Source organism: Anolis sagrei, chromosome 3, assembly GCF_037176765.1.
Source record: "Anolis sagrei isolate rAnoSag1 chromosome 3, rAnoSag1.mat, whole genome shotgun sequence".
NCBI classification, from domain to species: Eukaryota; Metazoa; Chordata; class Lepidosauria; order Squamata; family Dactyloidae; genus Anolis; species Anolis sagrei.
Genome location: NC_090023.1, coordinates 30864917 through 30886061, shown reverse-complemented (window position 1 = coordinate 30886061; position 21145 = coordinate 30864917). Strand labels below are relative to the sequence as shown.

Here is a 21145-nt window from a genome sequence, read left to right as displayed (position 1 = left end):
TAGCCTTCATTTGGGAAAGTTACATTGTGCTTTTGCCAGTCTTAACTGTAAAAACAGTCACTTGAAATGAGTTGTATGTTTTTTATAGATACAAGTTTTTCTTATCCTTAAGAGGGGAATCAGGATTATTTAATGATTATTTGGGGAGGGAATAACAAAGATGCCTTCTTGTATTTAATTTAATTTAAATATACAACAGTAGTGTAAACAGATATAAATGTAGCTGCAGAAATGGGGAGAAAGCAGAAAAAGGCATTATCTCATTTGGAGGCTTAAATTCTCAAATACTCAACAGAGGCCTTCTTTTAGAAAATAAAAAGCGGGAGGCAATAATAGCTTATATCTGCTAAATGAATGCTGAACTGAAGAGGCTTGTAATATGAGAAGCAGCTAAGCTTGTGAAGTATTTATGGATTAAGAAAAGCTGTGAAGCATATAGCGTGGAATTCTGAAACACTGTAGCTTACATATAACCACAGTACCATCAAATAAATGTATAATTGTTATATTATCTCTGGTATAAAGTTTATTTTCACAGTTCTGCTGTGTCAAGGGCAGACCAATTTTAATGAAATGGGGAGATTGGAAGTGCCATGTTATCCAAAAGGAAAATGGAAGCAGCATTCTTTTCTGATACTCCCCCTCCATATTTTTAGAAGTTTTTTGGTTGTTGCTTTTTTTCTCTCCTTCCAAAATATTCTTTGTAAGGAGTTTCTTTGATTCCAGGTAGAGGAAACTGAAATACACTGGCTCTAGTCTAGGACTTGCATAGATGTTCTGTTCCAGAGCCTGTGTTAGGACTAGAGAAAGCTTTAAATCCTGTGCAACCACAACATCCTCACTACTATAATATCATCTCATCCCATCCTCTCAGCTTCTCCTGCTTTAGTTTGTCTCGCCCAATTTCATAAAATTGGAAGGGACTTAAAGGACCATTTAGTCTAGCTTGCTCCAACTTCTTCATGATATCCTTTTAGATATTTAAATAGGGCTGTTATATCACCTGAATCCCCCTTTCAAGCTAAATATACCTAGACCTGCAAACCCTCTTCTTGTGTGTTTAAAATGAAGCTAAATAGAGATCAGTTTAGTTGTTACAGATATTTAGAGGGCATGTTATTATTGACTCCAACTTCCTTTGACCTCGAGATTATTTTTTTGCCCAGATTGTCTGATCCCTTAACAGGAGAAAAGTGAGTATAAATCTATATCAATCAATAAGTCATGTCAGCCCTCTGAAGCTTTTGCTGATTATGTGAAGAGCAGCTCAGGAAACTGGGTATGTGTATCTCGGAGAAGAGAAGGTTGAGAGGAAACATGAGAACCATGTTTAAATGTTTGAAAGTATGTTGCATTGAAGTTGATACAAGCTTGTTTTCTGCTGCTCCAGAGACTAGGACATGGAGCAGTGGAATCATATGGCAGGAAAAGAAATTCCACCTAAACATTTGATGAACTTCTTGAACTTTTCAAAAGTGGAATATTCTGTCTCAGAGTGTGATGGAGTTTCCTCCTCTAGTGTTTCTAAACAGGCTGTGTGGTCATATATCGGGAGTGCTTTGTAATCTCTTCCAACTCTCTAATTCTTTCATTCAGTAGCATCTAAAATGAGTTCAGACCAGATGCTTTTCTCTTACATATTAGAAATTAAGGTTTGTATTAACCACAAATCAATCAAATCAAAACTTTATATTCCATCCCATTGCTCTGTGGGGACTCAGGGCAGCTCACAGACATAAAAAGGCAAATATTCTGTGCCTTGTATTGCAATAAATAAGTAGTGCAATTTAAACAAAATGCAATTTAAATAATATAAAACAAATAGTTATAAAAGCAATAATAACCATCATATAAAACACATTTAAAACAACATCAGTAAAAGAGAATTTAAAATCCATTTCCATAAACCAGTCCACATTTCATAAGGCCATGTATTCAGTCATTCATTTCACCATACACTTGGGAACATAGGAAGGTTTTTAGTTGTTTCCTGAAAGAAGGCAGTAATTCTGGGAGGTCTTTTGGGAGAGAGTTCCAGAGGCAGTGGGCAATTTCAGAGAAGGCCCTCTTTCTCTTCCCTGCCAGCCACGTTTGGGATGGGTAGGATCGAGAAGAGGGCCTCTCTTGATGATCGCAGTGACCAAGCAGGTTCTTATGAGAAGAGTCTGGACCTGACCCGTTTAGGGATTTAAAGGTAATGACCAGCACTTTAAATTTTGCCTGGTAGCAGATTGGAAGCCAGCGGAGCTGCCATAACTTGGGAGTTGTTCTCTCCCTTTACAGCGCTTAAGTCAACAGTTTATCTTTGAGAAATTGCCTTCAGTCTACAGTTTCAGGTGTATTTGCATCTTGGGAAGGTTTTTCTTCTCCACATGGAGATGCAATTTAGGAAAATTACATCTGTATTACTGATTGTATTCCAATAGTATGCTAAGCCATAGTTTGAATAGAATACAAAAGAATAACTAATTTTATTGTACAATGACATTACATGCTTTCCCCAGCATGCATCACAAAAACAACACACCCATCCATCTGCCCTCCTGCCACCACCAGACACCCCCCAATGCCACATCAGTGTGAAACCATGAATATAGTTCAATATAGTTACAGCCCTAGAATAAAAGCTATTTCTCAGTCTGTTTGTCCTTGTCTTTGTTAATATTAGCAACAGTTGATTGCACCACATGACACAGCAGCCACGTTTAAGGGGATGTGAAATCTAAATCCTTCCTCCAAATCATGTGTATGTGCTTTCAAGTTACTTGTATTCTTATGTATTTATTTACTGTATTTATACCCTGCCCTTCTCATCCCAAAGCGGATTCAGAATGGCTTACAAAATTATGTCAACTCCATGAATCCCATGGAGTTTCTCTTAGGTAAGGAATGCTCAGGGGTTTTTGCCAGTTCCTGTCTCTGAAATATAACCTGTAATCGTCATCATCCTCATCTTTATTTATAACCTGCCCTATCCCTGAGGGGACTCGGCAGTTTCCAGTAAAAAATTGGCAAACATTCAATGTCAGAAATAAATAAACCAATAAAAACAACATAGACCCTTACAGCAACAAAACAAATACTCAAGTGATTAAATGAAACATGGGCAATCCAGATCAGTAGCACCTCCGGTCCAAGTACTAACCAGAACTGATACTGCTTAGCTTCTCTGGTGTCTTTAAGATATTTAGGTACAAATCAAACAGGGTGAGAAAGGTGAAGGTGATGGATATATGACCATGGTATCTGAACACAGCCATGTTCTCTCAAGGTCACTGATTTTCTGAAAGATAAATATTTTTCTGTAAAACACGTAACAGTTTAATTTTTATCTTCTTTTCAGCCAAAACTGGCTTTCAAAATATGGTAGTTTATTTTAGTTACCATATAATGCAATACAAAATTCTGGTAGTTGAAGTGGTTCTCAGCTGGCTGATGGACAATCATTTTGTTTCTTCTGCTAGTATCCTAGCTGCTCAGACCACTCTTGGGAAATAAATAATCCAGTTATGGTAATTTGTGTCCCTTGGCACCCCTAACTCAGTAGTGATTAAGCAAGCAATTTGTCACATAGTGAAGTTGTGTGAACCAAACTGTACATCACTATCAGTAGAATATATCGGTTTTATGTTTTCAGACTGTTTATTGATCTGTTTGTTCTCTCAATTATAAAACCGATCAAGATCATCATGTGCTTCATCAAAAAGTAATATATGTAAATTAAACTTGAACTGTCATTCACTATTTGTTATCACCTTCTAAGTATCATTGTGATAAAATTCAAATACATTTCCTGGTATTGATATCAGGCTGACTGGTTAGTAGAGTTGTCCCTCTGCAGTTTGACTGTTGTGAATTTGATTTTTCACAGATTTGCTTAAAAGCAAACTTCTAAGTCCTCCAGTGTGACTGTAGTAAACTTCCAAAGAGATTCCTAGAGATAGGTACTCTCGGTGACCTGGGATCCATCTGGGAGGCCTTGATGGATATATTTTAGCAATTGTATTCTATATTAACATATTTGTATGATATTCCAACTCTTAATCTGCTCTTAGTATTGCAAATCTTTCCTTTTCAAAAAGAAAACTTTGAATTTCCCCACTCTTGTTTTCTTAAAGGGCAAGGTTCTATGCTGTTTGAGTAAGCAGTTACAGTTAATAGTTGTATAGCTTGCAACTGTGGAGAATTAGGATGCAGTCATCAAGAAAATACAGTTAATAAACAGTCATTTGCATGACTTCTTCCTATTTCAGTACTGGAATGCAAAAAAAAAAAAAATGCTAAGCAAAGGTTATAGTCAAGAATCCAGTAGCATTTGTAACTGTGCCTGTGGTACACACAGTGATCAAGTAGCTGATGGCTGTTGAACCATGGATGGGTCACATTGTAAAATGCTTTCTTTAGGCTGGTGAATAACATGCAGAGATCAGAATTTTCAAATATGGTGTTAATTTTACTGTGTGCTTTGTTTAGATGTGAATGTTTGTCTATAAAGAAACCTCATTTTTCTGTAAGGATGTGTTAAGTTGTTGGTTCATGCATCATTCAAATGTTTCCTAAATTGTTCAGTGCACTATTTACCACATCAGTCTGGAAAATGGTAGCAAGCAAAGTAACATAAGCGATTTAAAGACATATACATGAGCACATGCATACTGATTTTCATTAGTTGCAAGTGAAAGAAATATCATTTTCAGTCCTTGCCTTTCCACATCATGCCTGATCAACTCTTAGATAGAAGTTCTTCCTTCAAAGCACATTGTAGTAGGTCAGATTTTTCATAAAATTAATAATCTTCCTGCTGTACTCTTTTTCCCCATATAATTTTTATTGTAAGTATATGATGAATGGGGAGGGGCACAAGAGTGACTATAGAACAGGGGCAGTTTTAACTATTTACATTTTTGTCTTTTTTCATTGCTGTCTAATATTTAAAAGGTTTCTATGGTGTTAAAAACAAAAAGAAAAGAGAAATAATAAAAATAATATTTCTTTTCTAATCTAAAACAGAAGGATAGAAAAGTGGATATACAGTGGGAGATAGAAAAGCTGAGCAATGGAAAATAGAAAGCCCTAACTAATGCTTTCTACCATGTATCTGCTGTCCTCTTCATAATAAAAAAATCTATTACTTTTGTCATAAAACGTCTTATCTCTGGTAGATTAACTTTCCATGATCCCTTGGATATGATTGGGGATCCTGTTATTCTTGTCACTGACTTCTCCATTTTTTCCCTTTCTTGTTATTCCTACATTCCTGTACTACTAATTTTCCCTCAGAACAATAGAAAACCCAGTATTTTCATTTTCTTTTCTTCTTTTAAATAGTCAATAAAAGGCTGCAATTCTTCTTCAAATTTGGATTGGGCAATTGTTTAAGCCTATGTTTAATGAGAGCCCTGCTACTTTCAAGACTTCTAGTTCAGTTGTGATCATTGGAAGAATAGAATCATATGATATGTATATGTATATAGGGGCTTGAATAACCTAAAGGTACCAGATCATATCTGGTTTTGGTTAGTAGTTGGATAGAAGACCACTACATATTAGAGAAAATAATTGCTGTTCTCCCACATCAGGTAGTCTGGAAAGTACTTGTTAGTGCACTGTAAACAACACATGAGGACAAGAAATAACAACAAATACCAGATACTGTAGGCTATATTTCAGAGGAAGTAACAGGCAAGAGCATCTCTGAGTACTCCTTGTCTAAGAAAATCCTATTAAATTCATAATATTGCCATATGTCAGCAGGCAACTTGAAAGCACATGAATTCATACACCTTGTATAGGGTAGGTTTGGGGCTTGTATTGCAGCAGATTTGCCCAATGTTGACATTCAGGCTGCATGTCAATCTGTCAGAACAGTTAATTGTGAAGGTTAGTGGGAATTGTAGTGTCATAAATCTAAAATGACTTGGATTGAGAAATGCGTTTGCACTTCGTCCCCTCCATATCACTCTTTACAACAGTATAATACTTTAAAATAGGAATAGATTATCTGTGGCCTGCTAGATGATGTTGGACTTCAAATACCATCATTTCCAACTGGCATAGTCTGTTGTAAGAAATGATGAGAATTGTCATCCAGTACCATCACATGTGCCTCTGGTCCCCTACCCCCGTTTATGGAATAAATGCTTTAACACAACTAGTTTTAATGCAATGGGTTAATCATTTTGATTAAAATAACACCAAAAGCATGTTTGTTTATCCTTAATGTCCAAGTTTAGCTCTTTTGGATGTGGCAAATAATTACTGGACTAAGTCATTTAAGCATTTGTCAGAGTTAGGGAACAGTTGTCATATCATTTGGTTAAACTAATTTTCTTATTCTGTCTTCCTTATGCACTGATAACTGTGGGTGAAAAAGTATTTTATGTTTTGTGATTTAATGATGATGTACATAACTTACCTTATTGTATATCACACTTCTTTGTGACTTCAATCTTCCAACCTTATTCTCATACATTTTAAAAATTATTTTATTAACACTACAGCATGCCTTCGGGCTGTTTAAACAACCTAGCTCTTGGCAGAATTTTGGCCAATTTATAATGATCATAGCTAAACATAATTTAAAATTTCTTTTACCTGAAGTCTTAAAAGTTTAGCATCAGCTACACATTACCATAAGTCTATAAATATGCTATAGAATAACTATCTCTAGTTGTTGTTTAGCAAGCTATTACGTTGTCATAGGTAAGATGTGCCTCACAAAAGATGAATAAATATTTATTTCTTGTCATCCTAGGGCGCTAATGCCTCGGCCTTAGAGAAAGAAATTGGTCCAGAACAGTTTCCAGACAACGAACACTATTTTGGTTTAGTAAATGTAAGTTGCATGTTTTTCTTCCTTTGAAGGATAGCATTGGAATGAATGATCTAAACTGAAGAAATTTGCTAACATGTTGTTTGCCATTTCCTTGGTTCCATGCAAGATTGGACAATCTACTCCATATATAATTGGGGAGTGCTATAGCTATTTTCACAGATATATTTTTATCTGTGTTTAGAGCTTGTAAAGTATCCTCAATTTAAATAGTGCTCAGCATTGCAAAATGTTTTGGAATGACAAGTTCAGAGTTCGGTTTCTAAATGATGTGTGAATTTAGTACTTTCAGATAATATTCTAGAAAACTGAAATTAAGAAGTCTGTGAGAAGTTCCTTATTGATATGAGTAAAAGTGAACAAAAAGCTATATTTATCAGTCTTCTGCAGTTTACAACCTCAGGAGAAAGTCAGCTATGTCCAAATCTGGTACCTTTCATTAGGCTGGTGAACTTCCACCAACCTGCCCAGTGTCCTCACATACCAAACTGTACATACACTAGAAAATAGCAAGAAGGTAATTGAAAGCTCTGTGTTACAGAAACAAAGTTTAAGAAATCCCCATGAAAGTATTAATGTAAACCGAGTTAACTTGAAGATAAGAACTGCTTTAGCTTATTAAAAAGAGGAAAATATTAAAGCCGCCATGTTAATTGGGTTAATGCCAAAATTGTTTTCATTCTTGTGTTGGTGTTTTGGGGAGGAAAGTATTATATTAAGTAATCAGTAGTCTGGCATCCCATTAAGTTTGTGTTATTGACTGGGAAGTGGTCCTATTAAAACAACATATGGATATTATTGTTTTATAAATAAAGTGGATTGTATGGATTACACTTTCTTAAAGGTGTTACCTCAGTCACCTTTACCTGGTGTAGAAACAGTGCTGTTGACCTGTTAGCCATAGTTAAGTAACCTACATTCCTCTCTCTTATATTTAATCTCCTTCTCTATCCTGCAAGAATTTTTCTATACTTTCCTTTAATGACTTTAATCTTGATTCAGCACTGACACCATAATTATCTCTACTCAGTGGAAGTCCCTATCCAAACCAAGGTTGGAAGTGAATTTGAAAATGTTCATAGAATCATAGAGTTGGAAGAGACAACTTGGACCATCTAGTCCAACCTTCTGCCATGCAAAAAAAGCATAATTAAAGCACCCGTGACAGATGGCGATCCAGCCTCTGTATCAAAGCCTCCAAGTAAATAGCTTCCACCACATTCCACTGTTGAACACTGCTCATATGGTCAAGAAGTTTTTCCTAAAGTTCAGGTGGAATCTCCTTTCTGTAATTTGAACCCATTGCTCCGGGTCCTAGCCTACAAGGCAGCAGGAAACAAGCCTGCTCCCTCTTCCTTATGACAGCCTTTCAAATATTTAACATGGTGATCATGTTTCCTCTCAACCTTCTATTTTGATGATTAAGACCAAGCTTGATTTGTGTTAACTATGGGTAGCATTGGAAAATTTGTATTGAAGAAATCGTAAGTAAGTCTGTCGAAAAAAACTGTCAGTCTTCTCTGAAAAGTGGAAGAGAGGACGCAAATGAGCCTGTGATCCATTTTAAAACTGTCATTCTAAGGGACACATACTAGATCCTTGACAATGAATTTATATAACCGGGATCTGATAGTGTTTGTATTTTGTGTGTATTGCAAACTAGTCGAATACCTGATAGAGATTTTAAAACATACTTCCCCAAACAGTGACTTTATTAATTCCAGGGTGTTTTTTTTGCTGGAAGATGCCCATTAGCTGCTGGATCTAAGCATTAAAAAGTGTTTCACAAAAAACACAGATGTCAATAAACAGATGCCCTTTTACTGACTGCTAAATCTTTCCCTCTGTTGATTAAATTAGATTACAGTAAATTTGCCTTTATTTCATGTACCTTCCTTAGAAAATACAACCTCTGCTCAGGATGTTCCGGAGTGATTTTTATTATTAACATTTTTGGGCTGTTTCGGGGGTCTTTTTAAGGCTATAAGAGAGAATGTGCAACATATAGATACATGTGTGCACTCATCATAAAATGTAATATCTTTTATTTAAATATATATACATTGCAATACAATTGTACATACCACTTACTCAAGTAGTACTTACTCAAAGAAATCAGGTCGAACTTTCTGAGATAATATAACTCGCTGTTTGTTTTTTTTAACCCAGTGAATGAAAAGCTGGAGTTTTACTGTGTTCTCTAGAAATGTTGCTAGACTCGTATGTTGGTTGCATTGACAGATGCTCATCTGTGGAAATGACTGAACTGAAAGAATGGAGGAATGGATCACTTTCTATTTCTTCATTGAACTTTGAGAGGACCAATGTTTTTAATTTTAAAATTCATTCTGTTGGCTGTTCTCAAAGTCCTGCCCAGTGTTTCTTACCCTCTAGTATTCTGAAGCAGTTGTTCTCAACCTGTGGATCTCCAGGTGTTGTGCCCTACAACTCCCAGAAATCCCAACCAGTTTACCAGCTGTTAGGATTTCTCAGAGTTGAAGGCCAAACATCTGGGAACCCACAGGTTGAGAACCACTGTTCCAAAGGTTCATTATAGAGTGATTGTGTTCCATAAAATGAGACACTAAAGGGCCTTGTTACAAGATTAGTTGCTGGGGCTTTCTAAGTGTAAAACATTATAAAGGAAAGATGAGAATGCACAAATAATCATTAAGAAAAAAAAACTTTTTAATCGGTCACTCTGTTGGCTAAATTATACCACACTACACAAAAATTAATAAAGGGTCAAATAAAGTTTGCCTTTGTTTCGTGCTCCTTTCTGCATAGACTAATTTTCCTTCCAGCCTAATTTAATAGACCATTTCCTTGTTTTCTAGTTTGGAAATACATGCTACTGCAATTCAGTTCTTCAGGCACTTTATTTTTGTCGTCCATTTCGAGAGAAAGTCTTGGCATACAAGAGTCAGCCTAGGAAAAAAGAGAGCCTTCTCACCTGCTTAGCTGATCTCTTTCATAGCATAGCCACTCAGAAGAAGAAGGTTGGAGTGATACCTCCTAAAAAGTTCATAACAAGACTGCGAAAAGAGAACGGTAATGTTTTATTCCGCTTCTATGAAATGTTTGTCTATCTCTTGTACTCCAAAAGGCATTGTAATTCCATTTCAACCCTCACTAACCTTATTTGTATCAATTTCAAATCCTGAATTTAAGTGTACTGTGCAGACATATAGTTAAGGTACCATCATGTGCCTAGTGAGAACGCTGCTCAGTCTCAGGTAGTACAAAATAAAGCAGCTAGATTGCTGATTAGAATTCCCAAGCAGTCTTCAAAGGTAATTCTGTGCGCAACACTTTGGAGTAATCCAAATGGGAGCTTACAAACACTTTCACTTTGAGTCATTGCTTAAATAAAGAATCCCATTAATTCGACAATTACTTCCAATTTTTGTGGTCAGAAGGGCATCCAAATGAATAAGAAAGAGATCTGCATGAATTTTAAATGAACTAATTATATTTGTATTAAAACCCTCAATTGTAGAAAATAGCATATTGGGGAGTAATTACTCAAATGATTGCACTTTAAAAGGCTCATACAGCCTTCTTACATACAAAAGCCTTGCTCCTTTTTGAGTAAATTTTTCATTACATAACATATAAATGATGACATGCAATTGATGGGTGAGCACAGCTACAGAAAAACTGGATTAAACAGGGTTAGGAATCTGGGTGCGAATTTGCACTTTTGTTTTCAGAAAATATCCTTTTTCTCATATACACTCATTTTTTTCTCTGTCTCACTCACACATTCCCGATATCTGTGTAAATCTGGGTATCTCATTAAATGAAAGCTGTCTAGATTCAATATTTCAGAGTCATAATATCTACATTTACTCTTCTAGCAGGCCTACCTCGTTTGTTTTAAACTGTCGATTTTAAACTGTTATTTTACTGATATGAATTATTTTCATGTGTGCTTTTAATCTTAAAGGTTTTGTGTTTTTAATTTCTTTCTTTTCAAGGGTTTTATGTTTTCAGTTATGTATTGTATTTTACTCTATGTTGTATCCTACCTCTAGCCTTGGAGAGAGGCGGGTAAGAAATAAGAATCTATACAAATAAAAAAAGTGAAAAATGTGTATGTGTGTATGTGGCGGAAGTGTCCACTTACACAGACAGCCTCCCACTTCCACAAACAGGCTATAGTTCCAAGTGGTGAGAAGCCTCCAAAGGTACTCCCTCAACTGACATTGCAGGTTATAGCGAATGCCATGAACATGTAGCCCACACGCTGCCATTGTCCTCCTTAACACTACGGCCCACTACCCAGATGAATGCTTTCATTCGGGGAGAAATTTCATCCTAGATTTGATGTGTTTCCTCCACCACAGGCAGGCATCCCAGGGTTCCTTGTGTGGAATTTTCATGACCCTGCCTACTGCCTCTCCCTTCACCCTTTCCTATAGCACACCAAACACAGAGCAATTGATAAGCAACTGAACAGACTGGAAGGGTCCGACAATGGACCAGGACCAAACTTGGCACAGAGATGCCCAGCTGAACATACTGCAGGGGTTTAGAGAAAATGACCTTGATTTTGGGAGGTGTAGTTCACCTGCATCCTGAGAGCACTCAACCCATCTGACGATGGATCTGGACCACACTTGGCACACAGACCCAGCATGACCAACTGTAAATACTGACTGGGTTTGGGGGTGATTGCCCTGGGAATGGAGTTCACCCTTATCCAGAGAGCACTGAACCCAGTTGACAACAGATCTGGACAAAACTTGGCACACACACCCAACGTGGCCAATTGTGCACACAGGCCTGTTTTGGGGATGATTGACCCACGATTCTGGGAATCATAGTTCACTCACATCGTTATGTATTTTCAAATGGGAGCAGTCAAAATAAATGAAATCACATTCTAGCTTTTTCCTAAAAAATTGTGTTATTAATTAACTAACTGGTATTACCTAACACCCCAAAACAAACAATGCCTTTTTCAAATAACACGAGCACTGTTAGGTACCAAAGCTACTAATAATAATAGTAATAATCATCATCATAATAAAAATATTTGTTACTATTTTGCTTTCTCAAATCACTGCCCTTTGATCAAGAGGTCTGTTTTAGCATATTCTGCAGCCAGTTTCTTCATTTTATGTCATTTGCTGAACAGTACTATCATAATATTGAGTGGTAGTCAGATGTGTATCAAGGGTAGCCAGTAGTTGAGTACTGCAGAAGCCATCATTATTTGCTTACAAACACAAGGCAGAAGGCATCTCACCTCATCCCCAAAGATCTAAAGGTGGCACACAATGAATCAATTTAGGACAATAAATAACAGCTACAGCAATAAAAACAGCAACAGTAATTTTAAAAGATCAAAAAAATATTAAATTATTTAACATTTAATAGTTCAAATATTTTAATTTTAAAAAATGCAAAACATAAAATATGTGCATATTGGATAAAATCAGTTAAGCATTAAAGAGTTTAATATAAAAACCATGTTTTGACTTGGCTCTGGAATATCACAAGCTTTGGCACCAATTGAGTCTCTGAGAGACAGCTATTCCATAATTGGAGGATCCAACATTGTGCAGCAGTTTAAGCATGAGATGTTGACTCTGGAGACTAGGGTTCAAATCCCCTCTTGGTCATGAAACCCACTGATGGCCTTGGGCAAATCAAACAGCCTCAAAGAAAGGCACTGGCAAAATCCTTTGAACAAATCTTGTCAAGAAAATCTTGCGATCACATTGCCATATGTGGGAAACATACAACAATAAAATCACATAATTTAAAGTAGACTAAATATAAAAGAATCTTGGTATCTGGAACAGTACTCGATTTCTCATAGTAGGTGACAAGGTGCCCAGAGAGAGGTCACCAGATTAGTTTAACTTTCCCAACTGTTACTTTTGAAAGATCTTGTTCTCTATTAGTTGGTATTATTTATTTTCTTTTGGTCCAGTCATATAATAATCCATTTCATCTTTTTTAGAGCTCTTTGACAACTACATGCAGCAAGATGCACATGAGTTTTTAAACTACCTGTTGAATACTGTAGCAGACATTTTACAAGAAGAGAGAAAACAGGAGAAGCAAAATGGTCGTCTGCCAAATGGCTGTATTGACAGTGAAAACAATAACAGTCTGCCAGACCCAACATGGGTTCATGAAATATTTCAGGGAACATTAACAAATGAAACAAGATGTCTCACTTGTGAAACGGTAAGTGTCTGTTTTTAGTATCATTTTTTCTCATGTTGACTTGCAATCATATCTGTATATCCTGGTCTGTTTGCATATTGCATCCACAGAGTCATAATATATTAACAAGGTGGTCTTGGCATGAATGTTGTAGTCCCCTTACACAATAAGCCGCTGGGACTCCAATGCCAGACCAGAGACCACCCCGGTCAGCGCAAGTAGGGAGACTGTAGTGCAGCGGGGTGACCAGTACACTAACAGAATCCCTATTCTGTCTCAGCAACCCACCCTCAGATAGACACACTGAAACCACATGGATTGTGGGATGAGGCACCTGGTCAGGGAGATGGAATCCCTATAGACCACCGCTAGCCTATCTTCCCGCCCCCCAAATCTAGCCTGCTGATATACAGAGAAACCTGGAGGGCAGAACCAGGTCTCTGTAATACAATCCTGGATGGCAGTTGTTTTACCATTTATCAACCTGGCAATGAGTGGCAGCAGTCTAAACCGGGGGGGGGGGGGGGGGGTGCCACTTTGATTACCCAGACTACATGTGGAAGGACAACAGGCACTGACCTGAGTACCCTGGGGCATTAGCATTGCCCCTGTCCCCTCCAATGGATTTAATAGATCTATTCTGCTAAGGGTTAACCAACAGAATGCCACCAATATGTTTTATGTTAATACAAGGATTTCCTTTTGTGTTCATTGAAATTCATGCATTTTTCATGAATTGTTTTGATTAAAATACCACTAAAATATGTATATAGTGAACATTTCATAAATAATTCAAGAACACATACCTTAAATTTCAAAGCAGAATTTTCCAGACTATATATTGCCATCTGAACATTATTCATTTAAAAGTATTTTAAAAATACAGTCGGAGTAGAGATGTACGCCTACTGCTCAATTTTCTTGTATAGTGTTTCCAAATCATTAGTCACTGATTGATCACTGTTATTTAAAAAAAAAAAAACCAACAAGAAAGGATATTGTATTATTCTAGTCCCGGTATTAGAATTTATTTTAAACATAATTCAAGGCATACAAAATTTTTACTGGTGATCTACTCTAGTTTATAAATGTAGAAGTGAATTGTTCAATGTGGTGTCTTGCATGGAAGTGTATGAGTTTGAAATACAGGTATAACTCAGTTAATGAAGCCGATGTGTTTCTGGGCATTACTTCTTTAGCAGAAATATTGATACCAGAAGTAGAAATACCATGTTGTTGTTGTTTATTCGTTCAGCTGCTTCCGACTCTTTGTGACCTCATGGACCAGCCCACACCAGAGCTCCCTGCTGGCTGTGGCCGCCCCTAGCTCCTTCAAGGTCAAGCCAGTCACTTCAAGGATAACATCCATCCATCTTGCCCTTGGTTGGCCCCTCATCCTTTTTTCTTCCATTTTCCATAGCATCATTGTCTTCTCCAAGCTTTCCTGTCTCCTCATTATGTGGCCAAAGTACTTCATCTTTGCCTCTAATATCCTTCCCTCCAGTGAGCAGTCAGGCTTTATTTCCTTGGTTATGGACTAGTTTGATCTTCTTGTGGAAGGAATACCATAGAAGGAATAAGTGCCTACATCACATATGCACACACACAAAGTAGTTCAACATGCTTCAGCAAACTTGTTTCTCAAAACTAACATTATGCTCATGTGAAATGAAACAAAGGTGGTGCAAAGGGATAATTCTTGCATGTCTTTTTAATTTGTAGATAAGCAGCAAAGATGAAGACTTCTTAGATCTTTCTGTTGATGTGGAGCAAAATACGTCAATTACACACTGTTTAAGGTATCTGACCATTGATTCTATCTTCGTACATAACTAATGATAACAGATGAAATACATTCAATTATGTGACTACCTTATGTGAGTTCATCCTTTGTTTCCATTTCATTGAACTGTGTATTCTCAGATAATTGAATCTAGCATTAAATACCATTGTGTCATTGTATTTTCTGTTGTTTGGGACCAGCAAGTTCGAAAGTATGTTATTTTGTACACATTTAATTTCAGACCATGCTCTGATGAGACATCTATTGGTTGTCAAGCTATTAGTATTATTTGTTCTTCAGGTTGAGGCTATTTTAGCATTTTGATGGATGTTCTTCTGTCTTAGGGGTTTCAGCAATACAGAAACTCTGTGCAGTGAATATAAATATTACTGTGAAGAGTGTCGCAGTAAACAGGAAGCACACAAAAGGTACATATTGAACGTTTTAGAGTTTGTTTGCAATTTGACCAAATATTTCTTTTTCTGTCATGTTTTGAAAGTTCAGTTTTGATAACTGGTCCAATAGGTACGCTGTCTCTACCATCCAAGATACTTGATGTTTAGTGGAATAGTTTGCTTAAAAGTCTTATTTCTGCCATACAGTTGTCTATATCTCTAACATTTTATAATCACATAAAATTCTAATCCATCCTTCACTGACTTCACTGTTGCATTTCATTTTAAAAATAATTAATCTCGGATTATCTAAAGCTCCAGATATTACTCTAATACCTAATATTTAAAAATAATACTATTTGCATTGCCAGCTTTGAGTAGCTGGACAAAATAATGTGAGTTGCTGTTACCACATAATCTTAGGGAGTAGAAAGTAAGAGTAGTAGCTTTTAAGAAATTTGACACTTTCATCTGTTTTGTGGGATAAAGGCTAACCATTACACAAGGGAATAATTTCAAATACATATTCTTCATTATTTTAGAATGTTAAGACATGTCACCAATGTTATTTCCATTGTATTTACACTGTTCCAAGAAAAGCCTTTCCATGATGATGACCTATGGTTGAAACTCGTATGAGCTACTGTGCTGAATAAAAATTCATAGTCTTCTGTATCCACGTTGTGAATACAGCTGAATTGTGGCAAATCAGTTTAAAAATATTTTGTCTTTAAAAAAATGCATTCTAATCTCATTTTCTCCTCAACATGACTTGCAAGCAGGCCCATATTTAAGCATTTTTGCATGTCTGCTTTTTAATAATTCTATTCCAAACTATCCAATTGCTTTTTAGTCATTGTTTTATATGGCTTGTAATTCATCAGCCAAAGATCAGTATATTAACATTTTTGGAAAGTGCTAGTACAGTTCTCATGGTTTTATTGTTATGTGCAGTTTCCTGTGGTTGGCAGGTGTTAATTGCTGAGAAAATGTGTTGATGTTAGGATTCATTTTAATCATATTTTGTGGCTGCGTTTACTTTTCAGTAAAACACACTGAGACTACATGAGATCTTGGACATGAGTGTGATGACAAGCTTAATTTTGTTTCAGGATGAAAGTGAAAAAACTGCCCATGATTCTGGCTCTCCATCTGAAGAGATTTAAATATATGGATCAGCTACATCGATATACAAAACTTTCTTACAGGGTAGTATTTCCCTTAGAACTTCGTCTGTTTAATACATCAGGAGATGCCACTAATCCTGACAGAATGTATGATCTTGTGGCTGTGGTAGTTCACTGTGGAAGGTAATAAAATGTGGTGTGACTCATAATTTCTATTGCCAGACTAGAGAATACCGGTATACCTCAATTAATGAAGTAGCTGTATTCCTGAATATTACTACTTTAACAGAAAATTTGGTAACACACAAAAATAACATGGAAAGGATGGGAATAGTTTCCTACACTACAAGAACAGTTCAACATATTTCATCTGACTCTTATCCAAAACCAACAACATGAACACATGAAATGAAAAAAATACTAGGTCAGGTGAGCCATTTGTAAGGAAACAAAAACATATGTGGCTGTGGAGTCAGGCCTTCGATGAATGAGACAACACCATAGGACCCTGGATGGAAGTTGAGGTAGATCAATCTTAATAGGACGACTGACCACTGTAGTTTTATATATAGTGTTTTTAAAGTTGTTTTTGTAATTGTGATATATGATATTTTAAGGAGTGTATATGTTTTTATGGCTGGAAACCGGGCTGAGTCCCTCAATGAGGTTGAGAAGCTCGGTATAGAAAATTGTGAAATAAATAAATAATATTTACCTAGAGACCAACTGAAAGCCTTTTCCAAAATCTATTCAGGAATTATTTTTCTTTCTTTCATCAGCCTCCACTCTTATTATTATTTCTATTTTACTGCTAATTCTGGCCTGGTGGCACAGTGGATTAAACCGCTGAGCTGCTGAACTTGCTGAGCGAAAGGTTTGCGATTTGAATCCGGAGAGTGGGGTGAGCTCCCACTGTTAGGCCCAGCTTCTGCCAACCTAGCAGTTTGAAAACATGCAGATGTGAGTAGATCAATAGGTACCACTATTGCAGGAAGGTAAACGGTGCCCCATGCAGTCATGCCAGCCACATGACCTTGGAGGTGTTTACGGACAACGGCAGCTCTTTGCCTTAGAAATGGAGATGATCACCACCCCTCAGAGTCGGACAAGACTAGACTTAATGTCAAGGGGAAATCTTTATCTTTACCTTACTACTAAATCTATACTTTTTAACATGCTGGAAACAGAGCATGAGACGAGCATATTTGCTTTTCCATTTCCTCTTCACATACACACGTTCAAGCATTCTGGAGGCAGCTCCTGTTTTCCTTGCCTGTAGTTGATACCCGTAGTAGGATCACCTAGAGTAGAATTCTGTTCTCTCCCAGCTCAAGCATTATTGCTATTTCAACCTAGTATTAAAAGTATGTTTCTCCAGCCCTCTTCCATCAATTCAGATACCGTTCAAAAGAAATTTAGCTAAACATGATGTGGAGAAAAGGGGAAACTAGGCAAGGGAAAAACATGGATCCTTTGTTAACTGAGGTCTGCCTGTACAGATATGTTGATATCAGGATATCTATGTCTATAAACCTTCATAGTTTAATTATGTGATGGATTATGCTGTAGCATTGATGCTGGGCTCAGTTATAATATTGGTCTTTGGCTCTCGGCCCAGTCAATGATCGGAATATAGACTGTAGTCAAGAATTCAGAAGAAGATTTGGGGTTGGAAGGGCATCTGTGAAGGGACTAGGTAAGATTCTCAAATGTAGATAAAGAATACAAAAAAACACAACATTATCCATATCATGCTATTTTTTATTTCAATATATAGTTGTGAAAGTTGGACAGTGAAAAAAGCCAAGAGAAATGAAATCAGTTTGTTTGAAATATTGTGCTGGAGGAGAGTTTTATGAATACCATGGACTGCCAAAAAGGCAAATAAGTGTATACAAGAGCAAATCAAGCCTCAACTCTCCTTAGAAACTAAGATGAATGATTTCATTTTGAAAGTTATTTTGCATCATTATCTTATTATAAGAAAGTGTTCCCAAAGTTGCCCTTGGGTATAAAGTTAATTGCTTTCTTCTTCACAGTGGACCTAACAGAGGACACTATATTGCAATTGTGAAGAGTCATGATTTTTGGTTGCTTTTTGATGATGACATTGTAGAGGTAAGGATTGTTATAGTTCGTTACTCTAAATTGCTGAAAATTATTTTATGCGACCAGTTCTGTTTTTATTCCTTAGTTTTGGATTATCTCTAAGATAATAGAAATGTTTGAAGATAAATTCTGCCCTAATCAAATGGTCATGGAGCTTTGCCGTCTTCCATGTACTTTTTTCTTAGTATGTTGTCTTATAAATGTAAAAAGATTTTTTCATGCTAGTGGTTCAGTAATGTAAATATTTAAGAACTTATTGCAGATCAGTTAGAATGGATTCTATCTATGCCTCTCTAGGAATCATATATTTTCATTTTGTTTCAGAAAATAGATGCACAAGCTATCGAAGAATTCTACGGGTTGACATCAGACATCTCAAAGAATTCAGAGTCTGGTTATATCCTTTTCTATCAGTCTCGGGATTGACTGCGTCTCTAGTGAAAAGTGACTTCCTGCCTTCTCTTTTCTGGAGGAAAGAAGAAAATACTAACCTGTCTTTATAAAAAAAGAGGAATGGAGAGACTCAGGAGTGGTAGCATAGTTTGCACAGAACAAAGCCATGGTTTCAGAGAGGCGTTCTTCAACAATTCATATCATGTTCGTTTAATTTCTCAGGTGTCTTGCTGAGAAGGCTGATCCACCAGAAATGGCCAGTGGGAACAGAGAGGCCAGGCATTCTTGTCAGAACTTGCTATCCAGCAGCTGAAACTATATATAGAAAATGTGATTAAAAGTCCATTTGAGCTAATGGACATATTTTTATGTCTACAGCGTGCTTTGGAATTTTGCTTGTACTTGAAGAAAGTGCAACAAAAGCAAAATCATGTTTGACATGCTAATTGTTTTGTTCCTTCTGTTTATTAAAAGTGCAGGTGATTTTTTTTTGCACTTATTTTATCTATGTTCAGTTTCTGAGTGTTTTGCACACCAAATTAAAGAAAGTCATCGTAGCAGTTGCCTTCCTGGCCAGAATAAATTAATAGAATTTGGTGTTGGTACTAGAATCAAGAAGGCAAGTATGCTCTGCTTCTGATGAGAAGCTTACATTACAGTGATATGTATCTCTGTGGAAATAATTTTGGGTTTTAAACTTCCTATTGGGAAGAATTTGGTTTATAACTATGATTTTATTTTTATTTAAGCATTACTGCAATTTATAAAGGTTCTGTATTTTGTATTCTCAAATCCAACTGTTTTTGGATTCCAGATTTGTCTATAAGCTGATCAAACTAAGAATATTGTAGTTCATTAGTCATTTAAGAAATTTATCTTATTTCTCAATGACACTTTCAATACCCAAAGTAACAGGAGATGAACTGAGATTTTGCTTCTTCCATGAGGAGTATCTCATTCTATATATTTAACATGGTTTATTTAAGGAGTTTGAAATTAAACTTTCCTCTGGTATTTTAAAACAGACAACTCGTTTTATTACTGTAAGATGCTAGAATATTGGTAATGTGCCAGGGGTTTTGTTCTGTTCTGTTTTTTCCTTTCTGTTTTAAATCTTTCAAAATAATTTACTGCAATGTAGTAAAATGATACACGTGTCCAGTCCCAGGAAGACCAGAGATACTAGTATTTGTGTAATACTGGACTTAATTGTGGCATTAACTGAAAACAGCTTCTTGGTTTTTTTGGTTTGTGGTTGCAGTGGATGTATACATCCTAGATGAATATTGCATTAAACATTCCGACAGTAAAGATGTGACTAAAGACCTCTTACAATCCTGTAATGGCTCTAACCAGTAATTTTTTTTAAAAAAAAGTAATAAAAATTGTCTGTAAGATTTGATTGGAGCCTTACAATAATATAGAACTGTGGTCTTCTAATTGATGCTTTGTACGTTATCATTATGTTGTCTGACAGTCACTGAATGTAACTTCATACAAAAACAGATTGAATGCACATTCCTAATAAGAGCAATTATGCCTTGTTATTTCTGTGGATTTTTTTCATTGCCATTTTGTTTTGTTGGCCATGTTAAAATATACATTCGTTTTCTGTCTGCTGCTATAATTAATGCATTTACTTTACCTGTTTTATTTAGCTCAGGAAAATGACTTCTTGTACATAGACCGATTTTCAACAAAGTTCCCAAGTGAGCTTTTTTTTCCAGCAAACATGAAAGAGGTCATGTCAAATTTTTAAAATCATTTTTATAAAAACAAAAGTTTTTGAAGCCTCGTTTTGGCCTTTTTTCCTTATTATTTGTAATAAACTTGCTTGACTGAAATACCAGCATTGCAAAATGACCATTACAAGCCTTTGAGGGAAGAAAATTGTGAGGTGTTCTAAATGTGCAAATTATACGGCCATGTAGGGTGAGATTCTGTACATGCATCCCTAATATCAAGCCTAATTAAACTCCATGAAACTTACTTCTGAGTAGATCTGTATGAGATTGCTTTATTACGATACTTGAACCCGGGCCTCCTTTCAACATGGTTCCACAAACACTAGATGGCTTTGGCTCTTGTAGCCATTTGCTAAGAAAGTATGAATGTGAAATGGTCTAAACCCAGGGCTGAGCATCCATAGAAGCTCTTAGGGTCATCTTACATAACTTGCACTCACCACAACACTTGTCAAAACCAGAGGTTTCTGGTCATTTCAGGATAGCATTTTTCACTTATTTTGGATCTTTAGAGCATGCTGTGAAACAGTAAAAAGGTGAAAAATTGCAGTTCTTTGAGGCTTTTGGAGTTACAGTTC

General features: G+C 36.3%; 1 protein-coding gene across 1 annotated transcript in view; it reads left to right on the top strand.

Annotated features, from left to right (window-relative positions):
* The window catches only part of USP12 (ubiquitin specific peptidase 12), a 30321-nt gene extending 9510 nt beyond the window's left edge, over positions 1-20811 (top strand). Inside the window, exons 2-9 of the mRNA XM_060767146.2 lie at positions 6755-6835; positions 9670-9883; positions 12807-13036; positions 14738-14814; positions 15143-15226; positions 16306-16503; positions 18360-18438; positions 18754-20811. Coding sequence (XP_060623129.2) covers positions 6755-6835; positions 9670-9883; positions 12807-13036; positions 14738-14814; positions 15143-15226; positions 16306-16503; positions 18360-18438; positions 18754-18855 — 1065 coding nt within the window. The 3' untranslated portion in view covers positions 18856-20811. The remainder of the gene's footprint in view (positions 1-6754; positions 6836-9669; positions 9884-12806; positions 13037-14737; positions 14815-15142; positions 15227-16305; positions 16504-18359; positions 18439-18753) is intronic.
* Positions 20812-21145: the final 334 nt, after the last annotated feature.